The sequence below is a fragment of the Lissotriton vulgaris genome, chromosome 3_1 (assembly GCF_964263255.1).
Source record: "Lissotriton vulgaris chromosome 3_1, aLisVul1.2, whole genome shotgun sequence".
Lineage (NCBI taxonomy): Eukaryota > Metazoa > Chordata > Amphibia > Caudata > Salamandridae > Lissotriton > Lissotriton vulgaris.
In genome coordinates, this window is record NC_141689.1 from 1,116,935,228 (window position 1) to 1,116,953,434 (window position 18,207).

An 18,207-nucleotide genomic window follows, 5' to 3' on the forward strand; every position below is an offset into this window, starting at 1 on the left:
CACTAAAATAATATGTATACTAAATCACGAGTAGGATGAAAATGTATCTACACTGACGTATCATTCGAACAAAATTATTCCCACTAATCCTGTCTCTTTTGACTAAGTCAACCCAGGAATAATGGCTTATAGTGCAAACAACGACTGCATATTTCAGGCAGAATATTCCTTGATAAAACAGTTCACATTCAAATAGAGAAAAATTGCATGAACTTAATTGAGCCACCTCCTTCCGGTCTCATTGGTGGGCAATATGTGCTCTCTTTCTGTGAACACTTCTATTCAGAGTCTGCGTGAGCCGGATTTATTTACTTTCATTCGATTATCATGTTTCCTACAAATGTTCCTTCTAGTTACCACTAAGTAGGTTGGAGTGTATTGGGCTCCATGGTTCTCTTGTACCTAGGTCCTGGAATTCTCATCTGAGTGAAACTTGTCACTGTATCCCCAGTTAATTTTTCCCATCAAAACCATCTTCAACTTCACTCTATTTTTTCTATTGTATTGGTTTCCCATGACTACTTATCGACAAACTTTGCTAAATCACTATAAACTTAATTCTAAAGAGGGCGATACTCACCGCAGTCTGTTGATTATGCGCTAAGAAAGCAGTTGTATTTGGGCTTGTGCGCTGCAAGAAGCCAAGCTATATATTTATGCTGCAAATGTCTACCACAGTGGTACTTGGTGTGGACTGTTGTCCAAGAAACGTTACCACATAAAGCACATGCTAAACTAGATCTAGTCTCTTGGGATGTATTATGTGCACAGACTTGCAGTGTCTATTAAACCTTCATAATTTGTGTCATCTTGCTTCCTCCTCACCTTTTTATTTTGCAGAGAAGAGAGTGAGAGTGTGCTGACGCTGAAAGGCTTGACTCCCACAGGAATGCTGCCCAGTGGGGTGCTTTCAGGAGGAAAACAAACATTGCAGAGCGGTAAGGATGACTGCCCCGGTGTGCTGAATTATGTTCATACTGTTGAATATGAAACGTACGTTTCAATTAAAGCCAGCAGCAGCCTTGACAGGCTGCTCGTAAAGCTTGCACTCCTGGAGGAAGCAGCAGGTGCACATAATTTTACTCACTGGTGGTTAAGGGGATAGCCTAGTTAGTTATTTGTCTGCACTGTGGACTCTTTCTCAAAATGTACTTTTCTTATACATAATGAAGTACCCTTTAGTAATTGACGTCAAGTACGTGCACATAGTCTTGAGGGAATCTCACCAAGTGACCTGTACATACACACTTTTTTCTGAAGAGGACAAGCCTGCATTAGAAAAAGGTCTTGTTTTTCTCTGACCCACTTAATTTTGTTAAACAATAGCTACTTTGTTGCACGTTTGAGGGATTTTTAGGAGCCTTAAACCTGACATGACACGCACACACTATTGACTTGGTGAGATGTAGCTTCCCAACACATTTTGTTTTCCAGGATCTGCCATTTTACGAAGCTGCTTCCTATAATATTCCCTGCGCCTGCATGCATACTAATCCTTCGAGTGTTGGATCTGAAGTCATGCACCAACACCCTTTTGCATTTGTTTGTTGTACAGCATTTTTGTTCTGTTGTCAGTAATGGCATATATCTCCTGTCTTTCTTCTAGCCTAGCCCTGTCTTCTTTATTTACTAGTATTTCACTTCATTTCCTCCATTTTTAATTTCCCCGAAGCCTGACTTTACGGAAAGAATAGAAATGGCCAGTTTAGGATTTTTAGTGACCTAAAAGTCGACAGAAAAGATATAAATACAAAATATTGCAAATGAACTTGGTCACTTCAGCTGACTAGAATAATCATTTCTATGCCAAACAAGAAAAAACATGTTCCAAAAAGATAGTCAAATAAAATCTTGCATTGCAGGTGAGGGTTAGCACGTGCAGCAAATCCATGCCGTGACTAAAGGATTTTTGCCTATGCAACCTAAAACCTTCCATAACGGATTTTCCATAACAGTTCAGACATTGGCTCCCACATGTGGATGACCGTTAGCTGACCACATAGCTGGTGTCAGACTAGTACACAAAGTGGCTTGGCACTTTACACTGCTGGGGAACTTTTTTACTGATAAGCCAGCCTCTAAGCACAAACGCGGTTTTTATTTCCGGTACCATATTGGCTGACTGCTGCATTAGAACTTTTGTGCATGCAGGCCACATTCATGGTCTCCACATTGTTAAAGATCAATTGGGAATATGAAAATCAGCTTATGGATTTCTACTATTTAAAATCCCACGATTCTGCACACAAACGCCCTGCAGGATTCCTAACACCCCCAGAGAACATTTTCTTTAATATGCCATTTCTAATATTACTCCGTTAGTTGGATTCCCGTTTTAACTTCCATTTTCAGAAATCAAGATGTGAAAATCATGTTGTTGAATAGCATTGATTTTAAATACATCTATTATGTTATGAACTTATGTTACTTGATTGCTATCGACTACTCTTTACCTCAACTTGTTTCAATGCGTTTATTGACGTAGCCAGTGTGACATCGGAGGGAAAAGGTTAAGCAATTTCTATTGTGCCATTTTAGTCTTGAACTAAAGTGTTGACCACATACCTTTTTGAGGTAGGTTCTTAATAGAATTTTTTGTTGAGGGTATTGTAGAGGCTCCACTCATAACAGGAGTACACATTGCTTTTCCAGACGCTAGCTATGCTCCTATATTAACCCCATCTCATGTGAACATAGATGACTGGAAAGAACCTTTTTACTCAGTTGAAGGTAGTATTTTTTATGTATTTAGATGCACTCCTAAGGTTTCATGGTATTTTTCAAGATTTGTTTAAGCTGAAGAATATTCATTACAAGAGTTGACAAAAGCTCTTGGTTAGTTCAGCATATTGATACCAGAGCATTACCTACTCCTTTCATGACACGACTCCTAATGAGACCCACAAAGGCGAGGTGGAGATTGGTTTTAAACACTTGAATGCAATATCATCTGAAGTGCAAACTGATAGAGTTCTGCCCAAGAAAAGCTGCCTTCTGACAAATGAATGTAACCTCTGGTTGAGGTACTACTTGATAACTGGTCCACGCACCTTATAAACCGCTGCCTAGGATCACAAAGTGGTGCATATCATGTTCAGTAAATACACCCGAGACAGTTTAGTGTTTTATGTTTTGCTTGACCACTACCTCATTCTGAAGTGGTCTCTGCAATATGCACTTGAAAAACCTTGCTGCTTTTATTTACTTTTCTAAGCTGTCTAGTTCTGCTCTCTCTTCTGATTGTTTTGATATTCTTTCTGCTCGAAGATGAGAGATGCTTTAAGACACAAATAGTGTAACTATGGAGTGTAGGTTCCTCTTAAAGAGTCTTTTCTAGGTGTGCCTTGAGACTGTCTTAGTGGTTGTGGATACAAAGTGTTTTAAGCCCCTCCAGAAATGTAACCCAGTGGATAGTTAAGGATCATGTGGTTCTAAATACCCCAGGCAGAGTATTCACCAATTGTCTATCCCCTCCCGTATGACAGAACCATTGAAGGGTTCTGGTTGACCTCTGCTGGCTCGAATACCCTACACCTCTGTCATATCATACCCTACATTTCTTGATGGCAATAGGTTAACAATAAAAGTATGTACATTATTTAAAAAGTTAGCCCCTCTGCTTAGCCTTAGCTAGTATCGTGAACTGTTTTTCATTGGTCATGCACATATTAGTGGACCTGCACACTTAATTTGGAATAGGGCTTTGCCTGGTAATATTCATGGGCTGGTTGTGTCTCTTAATTTAAGAGTACCAACAGAGTAACAAAGCAGTAGTTGATTTTAATCTAGTATCCAATGTCCGATACAGTATATTTCATGCAATATACAAAAATCTTGTGTTGCAAGAAAAAGTTAAATTGCGGTTAGCCTACCGAGACTGGTTTGCAAAGGACATCTTGCCTTCCATTTTAATGTGAGCTGCACTCATTTCTGTAGTGATCCTACCAAGCTGAAAATGCAAGTGAGCATGCACCTCTTAATAAAGCCGGACCCCTGCAGAAGTTTTTGCGGTTTAGGCGTACTCTGTTTTGGCACCTTCCTCTAACATGGTGCGGTATTTAATTACGTAGTAGTAATACTTTATTCGATATTTAATTACCCTTTTACTTTTTGATATGCAAGTTCAATTCTGTAACTTCTCCTAAAAACACATTAAAAATGCCCCAACTTGTTTTTGTAGAAGTCAAAATGGGGAGTATACTAACAGCAGCAACTGTAAATAAAATGTGTGGGTTAACAGTGTCATTTAGAAAAAAATACCTTCCATTACATGTCCCACACACATCACTTTAGACAGATGTTTAGTTGTGTACTCTTCATGTCAACGTCGTTTTTTCTTGCACCATCCAGTCACTTTAAGATCATGAACTCCAAAGTAGCAGGAAGTTACAGGCGAAACACCAGTTGCTTAGAAATAGGCTCTTTTGTCTGAAAATCAGCGCGACCACCAGAGTCCCACAACCACACAAGCAGTCACATGCTTTCCACTCCACAGTCTGTACCCTAGATCTCTGACTAACGCAGCAGACAAGCCTCCTTTTTAGAACATCACTGTCCCCTTCTCTAGCCCGAGATAGCAAGCAAGTATATCAGTGAAGTACTATGTGAATGTTTGGGGATTGAAATCACATTTGAAAAACTGTAAAATGTATGTCACTGCTTCCTAAACATGAAACCATATAACGTATTGTGCTGTCCAAACCAGCGTGCAAATGACAATATACATGTTCTGTTCTTTGTGTAGAAATTATTGTCTTCTATACCAGAAACCAGAACGTACCATAACATCCGTGTAATAGCTCCTGTGCTGCTCATTGACTTGTTCTTAGATTTAAAATCCTTTGCTCATTTTTCTCATCCATTTTGCAACCCCTTTCTTCTCTTCAGCTACTGTTGAGGCTATTGAGGCTGACGAAGGTAATTTGGCCAGTCCCCTTTCTGTTGTGGTGCTGCAACAGAGAAGGGCTCTGCTGGGTGTATTCATTTGCTGTAGCTTGTATAGAGTGTGTGGGTGTTGGGCTAACAACTGTGGCTCGGTATTAACCAGTGTGCTTGCTTTAAAGGGGAAAATGATTCCTGCTTTTGCTGTTTCTATTGGTGTCTAACTCAAACCGTTGTATTAAGTTTTGTGTTTTAGCAACAAAACAAAAAAAAGACAAGGGTAAGACAATTGTAATGACATATACTCCTAGATGCACAAGTCGTAAACTGGACTGCATTTGTAAGACTAAATTCCTTTCCTGCTTTTCACAATCTGCCTTTTGGAGAAATGGAAAGATCACACTATGTAGAAATGTGGATTTCTGAAGTTACCAATTACACTGTTATAGTAATGCTTCAGTGCCTCTAAGATTAATCAACACTAAACATGAAACATTGTCTACAAGATGTTCATTACAGTTGGCAGTATTTAATAACACACAACCATATTGTCAAGTACGTGGCTCTACTGTAATTTGTGCTCAGGAGGCATTTACTTAACACGATCTCCAAAATAAACGAAACAATTTTTATCTTTTGGATATATCCAATAGCCTGTTTTTTTCAACTTTCCTTTCCTTAGTCAAAATTTTGGTCCTATTTGGTTATTTTTTGGCATTCAAATGTTTTTACTCGTGCAATCATTCATAATGGGAAAAAACATGTTTTACACGTAGACATTCAGTTCCCCTTTAAAACAAAATCCATCAGTTGTATTTTGTTCTTGCAGAACTATCAACCACACAGTGGCCTAATATGGAACCAGTAAAACCTGATTTTGTTTTGGATTTCATCTCAATACACTAAAACTAAATTGTGGAAGAAATGAGAGAGAAAATACAACTGTATTTAAATAGCAGCGAGCTTGCTGCTATTTATTATGGAATCATCTATTCCTATTGGCAAACTCTAACTTGCAGTGTGCATTCTTGTTGACAAGTTTGGCTGTTTTCTGTGATTTTTGTGACTGTGTTGTGTTTAGTATACTATCGATGTAAATTGCTAATACTCATTGTCTGACTAGCAAGTGCAGCAGAACACATTATTCATCATTAAGAGCACTTGTCTGCTGAAAACAAAAATGTATATCTTGCTCACTACATCCCTTTGAATGTATAATTGAGATAAAGACAGTATTTGCTAATTCTAGTGCCATTGCAGGCTTTAGTAGTTATGTGGTTTGAATCACTTAGAACTGCATATTGGTTACATAGCCAGATAGTATCCCTTTAAAGGCAAAAATTAAGAATACTACTATTTTAACAAAGTCCGACTAGATTTTGTAAACCTTTGGTAAAAGTGTTTCTTTAGAGTTAAGATATGGTACCCAATATTAGCAAGAATAAATGGCAGTTGGTTTTCATGGCACAACTTTAATATAAACAACCCAAGCTAAATAGACAACCACGGTATGCTTTGCTGTGGCCCTTGCTGCTCTTCCTTTGTCTTCACAGTAGCCTCAATTGACTCACTGTTCAGCTTTTTAAATGAACACAAAAAAATAATTATTTTTCTGTGTATTCATTATAACAAAGGCTTTAAAGGTACAACGCTAATCTAGTTCAGTTGTCTTAATAAAAGTACAATGTTTGGGAAAGTGTAAAAAGGAGTACATTTCAACCACTCTTATTCTAATGACAGGAGTTTGTGCATTTGCATAGGAGTAGCTGTAGTGCTTCCAGTAAGCTATTTGCTTTCATTTATTAGAACTAATTCTAAAATCCCTCCTCTCAGCTTATCAAGGTGAGCATTGCAGTGAAAGTGCTAAACATCATTTCCAGATCAGATCCATAACCGATGATGCAGAGTTTGTCCAATTCACTTTGGGCTGAGTGTTCTCAACAACATTTCATGTTATATCCCTCATTTTTCATACATTTCTCCAGTTAACTTCCTGAATCTCTTGCATCAGTTGTCCTATAAGTATATATGGCAGCTGAGTAATCATGTATTTTGAAAAAGCTTAGGACCGCCCAATTACCTTAGTCAAATTAGTCATTTTGTAATGGGACGGTTGTGTCCTTTTTTAGGGCAACCTGCTTAGACTCCAAATGTCCTCATGGGTGTCAAATGCCAAAACTCTCATTACGGGTTTTAACTGATGTATGTGTGACATATACTACATTGGAGCACAGGGACTTTCTGGTTCCTGTATTCTCGTTCATATAAAACATTGAAGCGTGCTGTTGGCCATGTAAAATGATGGAAAGTGCAATTAAAGGTGGACAAAGTTGGTACAGTGCATAAGCTTTCAAAATACCAGAATGCTGCAGAAGGAAAGTTGCAAGTTTCATAACGTTTTTCCAAACTGAGATGAAAAAATATGCATTCAGTCAGTGTAGGTGGAAGAAAGAAAAACACAGGTCATTAATATGACATGTATATATGAAACTCACGTAATGTATCGAAAGGTAGCCATCATGGTTCGAGAGAAATAACATTTTTAGAAAGCAAAATAGGAGATCAAGCAGTCTTGCAACACACGGTCATACACCAGGGATAACAATCTAATTACATTGAGCATGTGTTTCTTAGTATGACTATGGTATTTTACTGTACGTATGATGGGCTATGTTTTCAAATAAAACCATCAGCAGTTAACTCTTACAATTGTTACATGAAGTGAAGTGAAATATGATCAAATCTGCAAGTTTGCATATGGGTTATTAAAATAAAAGATTAGCAGCTATATCTGTGTTCTGTGTATGTCAGTAGAACACAATTGCTGCAGAATGTGTGTCCACTTTCAAAAATACATAATTTATCTTTTTTTTTATCAACGTGCTGGTTGTCATCTTGCAATAATTTCAAAGTGGCGTTAAATACAGAATGAGAAAGTCCAAACAAACAAAATAGTTAGTCCAGCTGGCTGAGGAGAGGGACACCTGGCCAAGGGAAGGACCCCGGTGAAAATTAATTCTAATTAGCTCCGTTTTTTTTAGAGTTTGCTATCCACTATAGTTTGGTTCCACTCTGAGACATTGACCCAGCACTTCCAGGTCCTAAACTCGGGGTCTAGGACCTTGAACTTCCAGGAAACAACTGTCATGTTTGTGATTCGAGGGAAGGTTATGAGATGATGTGCTAGGATGCTGATCAGAGGCTATTGGCTGAGATTTAATGGTGGCATATATTTGTATATGAGAAAGACCCTAGCAGGCCTTAAAGATACCACAGTATGGAAACATAATTCGGGTATTTGTACTTTGGTTTTAGCTCTGGTTTTGTAAGAATACATTCCAAAGTTGTTCAACTATGCAGTGTTTTGCACTGAACACTTATTTCATTTTTAAATAAGTAGTTTTTGCTGCAACGTTTATTATGGGAGCAATTACTTTGTGCATTGCACTCAGAACATAAAGTTGACTATTTCCCTTATGACATTCAGAGAATGTGGACGGGATTTTGCAAGAATCCACTAATATGCAATGTAAAACTGCTGCAGATCCTGTCGTCAATAATGGTTTCCTGAGCTACTATTCAGTTTTTTTACATCCATGTGAGGAGGAGCTTAAGATGATGAAAGCTTATGCTTATGCATTGTACCATCTTGTCATGATGGCTTCAGTTAATAAAATAGAAGCTATCCAGGCATGGAGTGATAGATATATTCAAACATGGACAATATTGAAGGGAGCTTAAAGGCAATTTTTTTTAACTTGGTTATAATCTGCTTTCAAGGGTAATCATGTGTTTGAAATAGGAATTAAAAAATAATGCGTTGTCCAGTTCCAGAAGAGGTCCAGTAAACTTAATTTTCACCTGTGAGGTGACTATCTCCATGTGCTACAGATATTTGAAACTCACCCTGTGCTGCCCCTACTTTAAATAAACATTTGCACATTGGTTAGGGCTTTCTTTGAAGTTCTTCTTTATGCCATAATGTCTTTACATAGTTTCTTAACATTTACGATTCGGCTAAACTTTTTTGTTGTAGTGCTCCAGTAAAGGTTTACTTAATCTTGCTCGTACTGTGAAGCAATCAGAAAATCGGTTTCAATGGGCTAACAGTAGTTTATTCTTAAGAATTTTTGTCCATCCCATCTCTGTGAAATGAAGACACCTTTGTCTTACTTTCTTGTATTTCAACAGTTGCATCTGAACCGTTGCATCTGAAGCCTAAGGATGCACTTGAACATTTAATTCAGTGTTGAAGTCCATGCATGAATATTTGCCATTTAATACATCTAATAATGTATGTTTTCAGATTAGTGTGCCAGCAAGTTTTGCGAAAATAATTAAATGTGTTACCTCCTCCTTTAAAATGACTAAAGTGATGTTTTAATGGCAAAAAGAAGAATTCTTTATGCAACATAAGTTTCTGAATGCCAAAATTGTCTTCGGTTTTGTCTCTAACAATCCTTCCACCTTTTAGAAAGCCATTCCATCTGTATGTATAAAGAGGATTGGCATTATCCGATAGGATAATATTAATTGTACATTAGTCAGGGGATGAAAAGTGGAACATCACATTCAATGCTGAACTGTTGTACCAAAGAAGTTACGTTTAGTCTTGGGGCTGTAGAGTACGGATTGTTGCTTCCAACCCACCGCCTGTGGATAATCTCCTAGTTTGGTCATTTGAAAGGAACTACAAATAATATTTTATTCCAAAAAGGCCCTGGAGGATGATGCATGTACAAAATCCAAATAACTGCAGAGAAAGGGATTTTATATGTAGTAAAACTGGATTATGAAAGAGAGTGAGCAGAGATCAAATGTAGGTAGGTCATGTGTCCATGTTAGTTTAAAACATTAAAGAAATGTGTGCCCCTGCCATTATAATGCAAACAGTACAACACTACTTGTGCAGAAAACCTGTAAAGAATTAGGTGTTAGAATGCTGCTAGTAATTAAAAGTCATTTACTTCACCCTAAACAGTGACTTTATTTCAAACACATTTTGTCAGCTTTCCAACATTTTGAGCTGAACTAAACCCAAATAAATAAAGAATTCTAATTCGGCTCTGGTGTCAGACATTTAGTTTGCAAGAAACATTTGATGCTTACGAAGTTGTAGCATTCAAAGTTAGGTTGTTTCCGTGGTCTGTATTACGTAGTCCACATTAGTCATGATTTATTTTAGAGTTCTCCACTGTCTTCTGTTATGTGAAAATGTACTTTACTGTTCTTTACTAACTTTGATTTTTGTATTTTCGCAAATCTCTTATTTAGCTATCAAAGGATTTTCGCCACAGCATAAGATCACTAGCTTCGAAGAGGCCAAAGGCTTAGACCGAATTAACGAGAGGATGCCGCCCCGCAGGGATGTCCTGGCATCTGACACCAACCTAAACTCTCTCAACAAGGCCATCTCCTCAGAGACTAATGGCACTGACAGCAATGGCAGTAATAGCGGCAGTATTCAGTGACCACTTCCTGTTAAATTTTTTTTAGCTGCAGGGCATGATGGGATTGCTGCACATCAGCAGTTGGATGTTCTTGCCTCTGGTAATAGCTACTTGCTCTGGGGGCCAGGTGTTGGGTTCAGTTTACAATATCATATAAATGACATGGTAAACTATTTTTGGTGGGGGATAAATCCCCCATTTGGATATGCCTTTAATGCTTGTAGAAAATAAAAAGGAACGGTAATGCTGGTGTATATTGCAACGTCAGAGGGAATGAACATGTTTTCCTACTGCATTGGGAACGTCTAGATATGTTACTAAAAGGCCTTTTATTATGTTACTGGACATACAGTAAAATCCTTGTCTAATTTCTTACTAACTCTATTGTACGTTTACAGTTGCAGCACTAAACTACAGACATCAAACCATTTTTAACATAATGATGTACAAACTAAAGAAGGACTATTTATTAATGATGTTTTGCTACTCTTGTCAGACGACTCAAACATAAATTAGGCAGTCAAAAAAAGAATGTTGCAAATTTGTTCAGAATGCCAAAAAGGAAGTTTAATTTTGTACAGATTATGCTTACCTCAGGTTTCTTTAGTGTGCTTGAATACCCTTGTTTCTAAATAACACTTAGCTTAATCATTTGGCATTGAGTATCCTTTTCTTTAAGTTTAAAAACTGGAATAATATTATCTATTTTTTGTTCTATTTAGGTTTTTTTTGGGGGGTGGGTTGGGTAAATCAAGTCTTGGTTGTGGCTTGCTGAATTTAAATATTTATGAGTGGTGCATTTTTAAGTATAGTGAACAAGACACCATATTAAGTGCAGTGAAAAGCATCTATATTCTGTAAAAATCTGCCTATGCATGTTTTTTAAGACAAAATTGGCTGTATAGGCCTTTATGGGACTGTAATGCGCTTAGTGGTCTGACTTATACTGGAAATGTATGTATAATGGCATACTTTATATTCTCTAACAAAAAATAATGCTTAATGCCTTTGAAATTTTGTAATCAAAAAAGCTTTGAAAAAAATCTAAAGGGGAGAGTATTCTTAAACATTTTTAACATACGCTTGTCAGTGCACATATAGTTGGTTAGCATGTATAGCAAACCTTGTGAAATTTAAATAAGTTTATGGTTACATGTGAAACTAAATGCATGATAACTGTTAGTGTCATAAAGGTTTAGTCATTTTGTTCTGTTCTGTCATGTGCCACAAAATGTGTAATTTTTTCACTTTTTTCCCTTTGTATATCAGTTACGGGTTATTACTGGTTCATTCTGAAAAAAATACAGTCCATTGATACTTTTTAACAATTGTATAAGTGCCCAAGTAATTCACTACAGCCTAAAGCCTTGCCTTTGTAATTTGACTTCTGAAATGTTGGCAACCGAAGCATGCACTTGTAACAATGAAAAAATCATTTTATATTACTACTCAATAAAACGTGCATGAAATTATGAAGGTCTCAATCTCTCACTTGCAGTAGCACAAGTGGACATCCGAGGCCGTGTGTGCATTTTACACATTGCTGTATTGCCCCGAACACTTGACTCCCTGGAGACGTGATTTGTTTTAGGTTTGCTGCTATTCCTTAGTCATTCAGTGCTTGTTTCACGCTTTGTTGTTTTACCAACAACACATTTGAATGAGAATATCCATTTAAATTTCACACTTACCCATTAATAATGTCCAAACCTTGTTAGTGCCACAGTGGGTAAATGCCCTCTGTTAACGGTTTTGAATTTACTTAAATAAGATAACTCTTGCCGCACAGCATGTGAAAAATAAAGAAAATCAATTTTGATTCCGATACGGTTATAGATGTAACTGTTAAAACACACTTTCCTGTCCCTCCTCATATAATGCTTGCCTAAACATTAAGGGAGCTGGAAAAGCTGTGTTTTCCTGAAGCATTTGCTGATTTTGGTTTCATAGAAGGCTATTTGTATTGGTTTTATTTTCCTTTCACAGTGACCACCTATGAAGTGGTTCATTTTCGGCGTCTACTGGCCTTAACAATCTCCTCTGAAGTGAGCAGGAGCACTTCTTGGTTTCACACTGAGAGGAGTGACCTAAGGTTACAAGAGGGAAAAAAGGTATCCAAAGTAGTGTGGGTTTGTTCTAAATGTAATGTTTGTAGCTGTTTAAAATTGGTTCCCCGCTCTTAGTGTGTAGAGTACCTTTTCACCATGTATGTGATGCTTAGTTTAATACCTTATGGGTAGCATTGCCTCTCAGAGTGGAAAAAAGAAAATCCATTGCAGCGAATGATGGCCATGATCCCTTTTCTTGTTGGCCTCTTAAGTCAAGGTATGGAAATGTCATCATTGGCAATGGGCCAATCCTGGCATCACCTACTGATGTACCCTTTAAGTTTATCTACCTTGAGCACTTCCCTTGATTACTGCTTTTGTTTCCTGATAACAGATTCACAGCATTACCTCTCTGGATTTAGGCATTGTGTGTATTCTTTGCGATATATTGCTCATGCATGAACTTGTGTTTTGCCTATCAGATGTGTCAAGATGACCACTTTTCATTGTCTGTCCATTTCTGTTCCTTAATATTACAAATCATGTGTTCCGGTTAAAGTTCATGTGTGAAGATTTGTTGGGGTAAATGAGGGGCCACTGTATGTTTTATGTATCATGAGGAACATGTAAAAATACATTTATTGGGGGCATGTCTTTCTTTGAGAAGTCATGTATTCAAACAATACTTTGTGCAAGTAATGATTTTTGTGATGGATACTTCCACCCTCAGATTCCTCACTCCTTTAGTCTCTTCCGGACACAAGATCCAGAATTTTGAGATAGATGTCCTGCGCTGATAATGGCTCCTTTGCTGATACCTGGCTTCCCGGTCTACCCCAGATTTGACGTAATGGAACAGTCAAAGGTGCAACCCTGATGCACTGATGACAGTTCCTTTTTAACTCCCCCTTCTTTGCAAATCTTGAGTTGCTCTGCTCTTCCTATTTTTCCATACAAAAGCATTTGAAAGGAGCTTTGGAAATGTCTCACCCAAACATTTCAAGGCATAAGGGGGGGGGACACTTCTGCAGCAGGCCAATGTCTCAGTTAACATGCACTAAGTCATGTGAGAAGTTCTTCCGTATGGATGCCATGGCCTTAAAGGGGTTGTAAAAAAAGCTCTTCATGTTGCAGGCGAAAGATGAACACCAGGAGAAGCTGTGTCCTTTCAGATACAGATTTTGCCACAGGTCCCTCTATTTCTTACCCTCGACCAGTAACCCCTTGAAGCTGGCCATCACCATGGGAAAGGAGAAGTTCTTCAAGAAGAAGCATAAGAAACATCACAGGAGGCATTCTTCAGCAACTTGCTGCCGCTCCCTCTGAAGGGGGAAGGTCCCCCAGTTGATGGCCTTTTTTCCCTACACTTCCCTCTACACTTTTTGCTCCGAATCCAGAGGTCCCACCCCATAGCACTAACCCATTGCAGACTGCTGCCATCACCTAGGTGATAATGATCCTTTTACCCTCCAATCCAGCTCCCTCTGGTATGCCTTCGGCCCCAAGACAGCCACAACGACAATGACTTGGCTTTCACTGGCTGTTCTGTCCCCAGCACCTCTTTTCACTATTCTGGCATTGAGTGACCCTCATCTTCTGCCAAAGGACTTTGATGGTTGCTTCGCCACCAGTGCTGTCCTAGGCCATCTCGACTGACATCTACTGCCATGCTTGGATGTGTTTCACCATGTTTTCGGGTGATGTACATACAAGACTAATGTACATATCTTTTGACACAGCTCACAAGACGGCATACTCTGCCCTGGAGTCCTTCAAGTAGGAACACACTTAGCTGTGGGAACTGTTAAAGTGCCTTGCTGGCCCTTTCATTATTTCTGTTTGCCTGATCGGCCATGGCTGTTTGCAAACCTATAGTTATGTGCATTTTGAAGGGTAAACATATGTAATTGCCCCTTCCCTCTTTGTTATGCCTCAGTGAGACCTTAATTTGGTGTTCACCTTCCTAATGTTTTCATTTGAAGCCATGCACAGTAGTCACTTGTGGCTTTTGACTCTGAAGAGTATCTTTCTGATCGCCATTACACGAACTAGTTGTGTTGTTGAGCTGCAGACATTGTTTGTTCAGTCTCCTTTATCTCCCTTTTTCGAGACAAGCTGGTCCTGTGGACTTCCTGAAGTAATCACCTCTTTTACATTGGGTAGATTATCTTTCTGATATTTTACCCGTCTTCATCACACTGATGAGAGAATAGGCTGCACTTCATAGGACTACCCTCTTTCATATTGGCAGGCCCTTGGCGTTTAACGATCGGCTGCCAAATTTCCCTGGGTTACACCGGCTCAAAGTTGGACAAGGTGATTCAAAAGTGGCCAGTATCCAATTGGATCATCTTTTGCATCAAGATCTGCTATGCCATGGTCAAGAATGAGCCCCAGAGAACATTGGGGGCCATTCCACTAGGGCAAAGACCGCCACTTAGGCTCGGTCCCAGGCATTCATGTGGTTAATATTTGCAGTGTGGCAACATTGGCTTTGGTCCGCACTACTGTCAATGCCAGTGTCTGCAGAAATGGATGTATTGCCAAATCTCTAATGCAGGACTCATTGGTTTGACCATTTTCTCAGTCCCGCTACCTGGGAAGTGCTGCTTGGGTATTGAGATAGGAGGTGAAAATCTGAAGGTACAAGTATTGGTGAGAAGAAATTTCTGATGGGTACTCTATATATCTTCAGATTCCTCACACATTCTGCCAGGCTCCCCATTCTGAGAAATGGTCATGCAGCTGTTAATAAGGCCCCAAGGTATTTCTGGTTCTCAACAGTTTTCCATCAGTTTGGTCAGCCTCATCTCCACCTTTGAAGGAGGGAACGAAAGGATGGGGAAATTACATAAGTGCACAGGGGTGGTATCTTTAGTGGTTATGTGATGTCCTATGCAAAGTGGATCCCGAAGCTAGTCAAGAGTAAAGATGCCTCCTATCTGCACAGGAGAGCAAGTTCATGTTTCTGGAGTCTGGAGAACATTAAACCGGTGAGGAATCTGTAGGTAGATAGATATTCACTAGAAGGATCATTAGAGAAGGTAAGTAACTTGATGTGCGTGGGTGGCAGTGTATGCCAGATTTTTCATATGGGAATGATGTATTCATACCACTGTCAATTTGTTCCTTGTTTAGGCCTTGTTAATGTCTCATCTCCTGTATTGGTGACTTCTTTGCAGAGCAAAGTTTTTAAAACATCCATCTTCAAATGCATTCTCCTGGTGTATTTATACTGCCAGTGCAATATGCTCTAGACCAACCTACTTGTATGCAAAAAACCTCACTCGAAGGCTAACTTTGGCACTCAACAATGAGATATTAAAATATAACTCAGTGTGTTCAGAAAAACAAGTGATTCAAAATAAAAAGTATCAAAGTAGGTTCATTGTCTTAACCCACCGCTTCACCCCGGCTGGCCAGCATTACACTGCAAACTGAAATGTCTAATACACTAAACTCAAAACATATAATCAACGAAAGGACAGCGAGTACAAAGCTAGTTTTACTTTATTCTATCGAGAAAGGCAGAAAAAAAGGATCAAATCACATTTCGGCCCTGCTAAACAAATCCCTTGCCTAATTTTTGTGACAATTAGACTTTTGTATGCCTAGACTTGGAGGTTCTTGCTGTTTAAGTTGACACCACTTGCTATCATTAGCTCATAAGGCAACAATGACCATTTCTCAAAAGTCTGGTCTTTGTATTAAAAAAAAGTACATCTGAAATTACATGTAGGATTTTAGACGCTGTAAATACAGAGCTCTGACTAAAGGTTAACCGCAGTGGTGTGCAGCATAATGCAGTTAATTCCTTAGTGGGAACATTGCCATTATGGCCCAATTCCAAAAAAGTACATGCAAGGGTTCTAGCACTTTCATAGCGGAGTTGATATCATCAAGCATATTGGATGGTTTGATCCAGTTTTATTCAAGATAAATAAAACTAGTCATTTCAATTTCTTTTTGCAATGTCCAATTTAGTGGACAATTTAGAATGTTATATAAATCCCAACAGTTGAGCACAGTCCACCACCAGAGATACTGTCCCTTCTTTAGTCACGTGTTGGATCTATGATTGGAGTGCTAGACGGAATCCACCCCAGATACTTTTTTAAAGGGATACAGTTGAAATGATTTTGTTTCAAGCAGGCAAATTCAAAAAGTTATTTATATATATTTTTGTATTTTCTGCAGCAAATCTTATGGACCACTCATTGAAAATAATGAGGATTGTGTATTTATTAGAGCTGACGGCGACTATATTTACGTGTGTGGTGTACTCTTCGTAGGTGCCAGTTTCAGTTAGCATATTCATACTTGGGCAATGTAACGACATTGCTCTCACCACGCATCAAAATACGTTCTATGAAATGCTATTTTAGGTTGATACATGTTTTGTAGTAGATGGAAGATGCAAAAGTAAGATTCTCGTTTTTTAAGAGTTTCTTGTCTACGCTGGATGCCTTTAGCCTTAAATTCTAAATGATTGCTTCAGTTGCTCGTCTTTTAACATGTATCCCTTCTAGGGCAGAGGATAGTGGCTTTTATAATGGTCTGTTTTCAGATTTTTGTTGTGCAAAAGTGTTACTAGCAGGTATGTTATGTAGTTTTGGTTCTGATGTTGGCCATGCACATGTAATGGGAGCTGCAATAGATCAGTTTTTGTCCACAGTCAGGATACATCTATCCTGTTTTTACACATCTGTCCAAAGAAATCTTTTCTGCCCACTATCATGAAAGCTGTATGTTAATACAACTATAGCAATCCTGACCCTCAATTCCAGCCTTCTAAACACATTAACCTGCGGAAGATGTATTATGCATATTAGTTTGTCAGTTCTCACTCTTCATAAGGATAAGATTTATTAGTAATTGTTTTAATATCAGAATGCTGAATTAGGTTTCTGTCAGGCGAAATACACTTTTGGCGTGGAAATCATCAGTATGTCTAACCAACACGATTTGGTTTGATGTTTTAGCACTTGTTTAATTAACCTCGTCAGTGTTAGTGGTCGCTAGTCATTTAATTTGTGTCTATATTCATACAGTGACTGTAAAGTGGGATCTGATCCCTTCTTAACGTTTCACCACTGGCTGGTGATGTAGATTTGCACTTTACTTTTTCCATGCATCTTTGCAACAACCACAACTATTTGAATTTTTTTAGCATCCAGTGAATTCTGGTAAATTGGAGTAAGTCCGCTGCATTTCTCACGACGCGCCATTTAACATTATACGTCTGCCCACCTCATTACCAAGCGTAAAGTAGGGATCTACTGGACCTCTTGCCATGTTTTGTTTTTGCATTGGGGAGGGCTTAAACCTCGAAAACAATGTCTGCTGTGTAATCAGTCCATATAGTGACCCTGGTTTGTTTTCTGATGCTTTTTTTTAATGGCAGATCACTGTGTGCCTTATCTGGCAGAGTACACTGATTGTCTGTCTGATGTCACATTTTGTTGGATACCAAAGAAGTAGCACAGTAGCCTGATTGGCATATCATTGTAGTAACCTTTTGTGTCCTCTGGTATTCTAGTAGTTGTTTTCATGGAAAATCTATTTGTCATCAATGTATCTGTTATGAAGAGGTTCCCCGGTTAGACACTGCTCCATTCCACTGCTATTATGGAAATGAGTGGTCTTATTTATACGCTGCTGATTCATCATACCCCATAGCCCATAGGACATTTACATTGCCTTCTAGAATGCTGTTACTGCTGATCCTCTGAAGCTCGCTTCACTATGGATATGCTACCTTTCTGATCTTGTCATCGCCCCTGCTCTCTATTCCCCTACCTGCATCCCAGCCCAACCTTTTGAAGACA

General features: G+C 38.6%; 1 protein-coding gene across 7 annotated transcripts in view; it reads left to right on the plus strand.

The window, feature by feature from the left end:
• PPP3CA (protein phosphatase 3 catalytic subunit alpha) overlaps positions 1-11,803 on the plus strand; it is a 707,038-nt gene extending 695,235 nt beyond the window's left edge. For 4 of the 7 annotated variants that reach the window (XM_086961590.1, XM_086961587.1, XM_086961588.1 and 1 more), the window contains 3 exons: positions 841-938; positions 4,888-4,917; positions 10,156-11,803. In XM_086961590.1, coding sequence (XP_086817716.1) covers positions 841-938; positions 4,888-4,917; positions 10,156-10,352 — 325 coding nt within the window. In that variant the 3' untranslated portion in view covers positions 10,353-11,803. The remainder of the gene's footprint in view (positions 1-840; positions 939-4,887; positions 4,918-10,155) is intronic. The other 3 variants (XM_086961592.1, XM_086961589.1, XM_086961591.1) reach the window with 1 other exon arrangement.
• Positions 11,804-18,207: the final 6,404 nt, after the last annotated feature.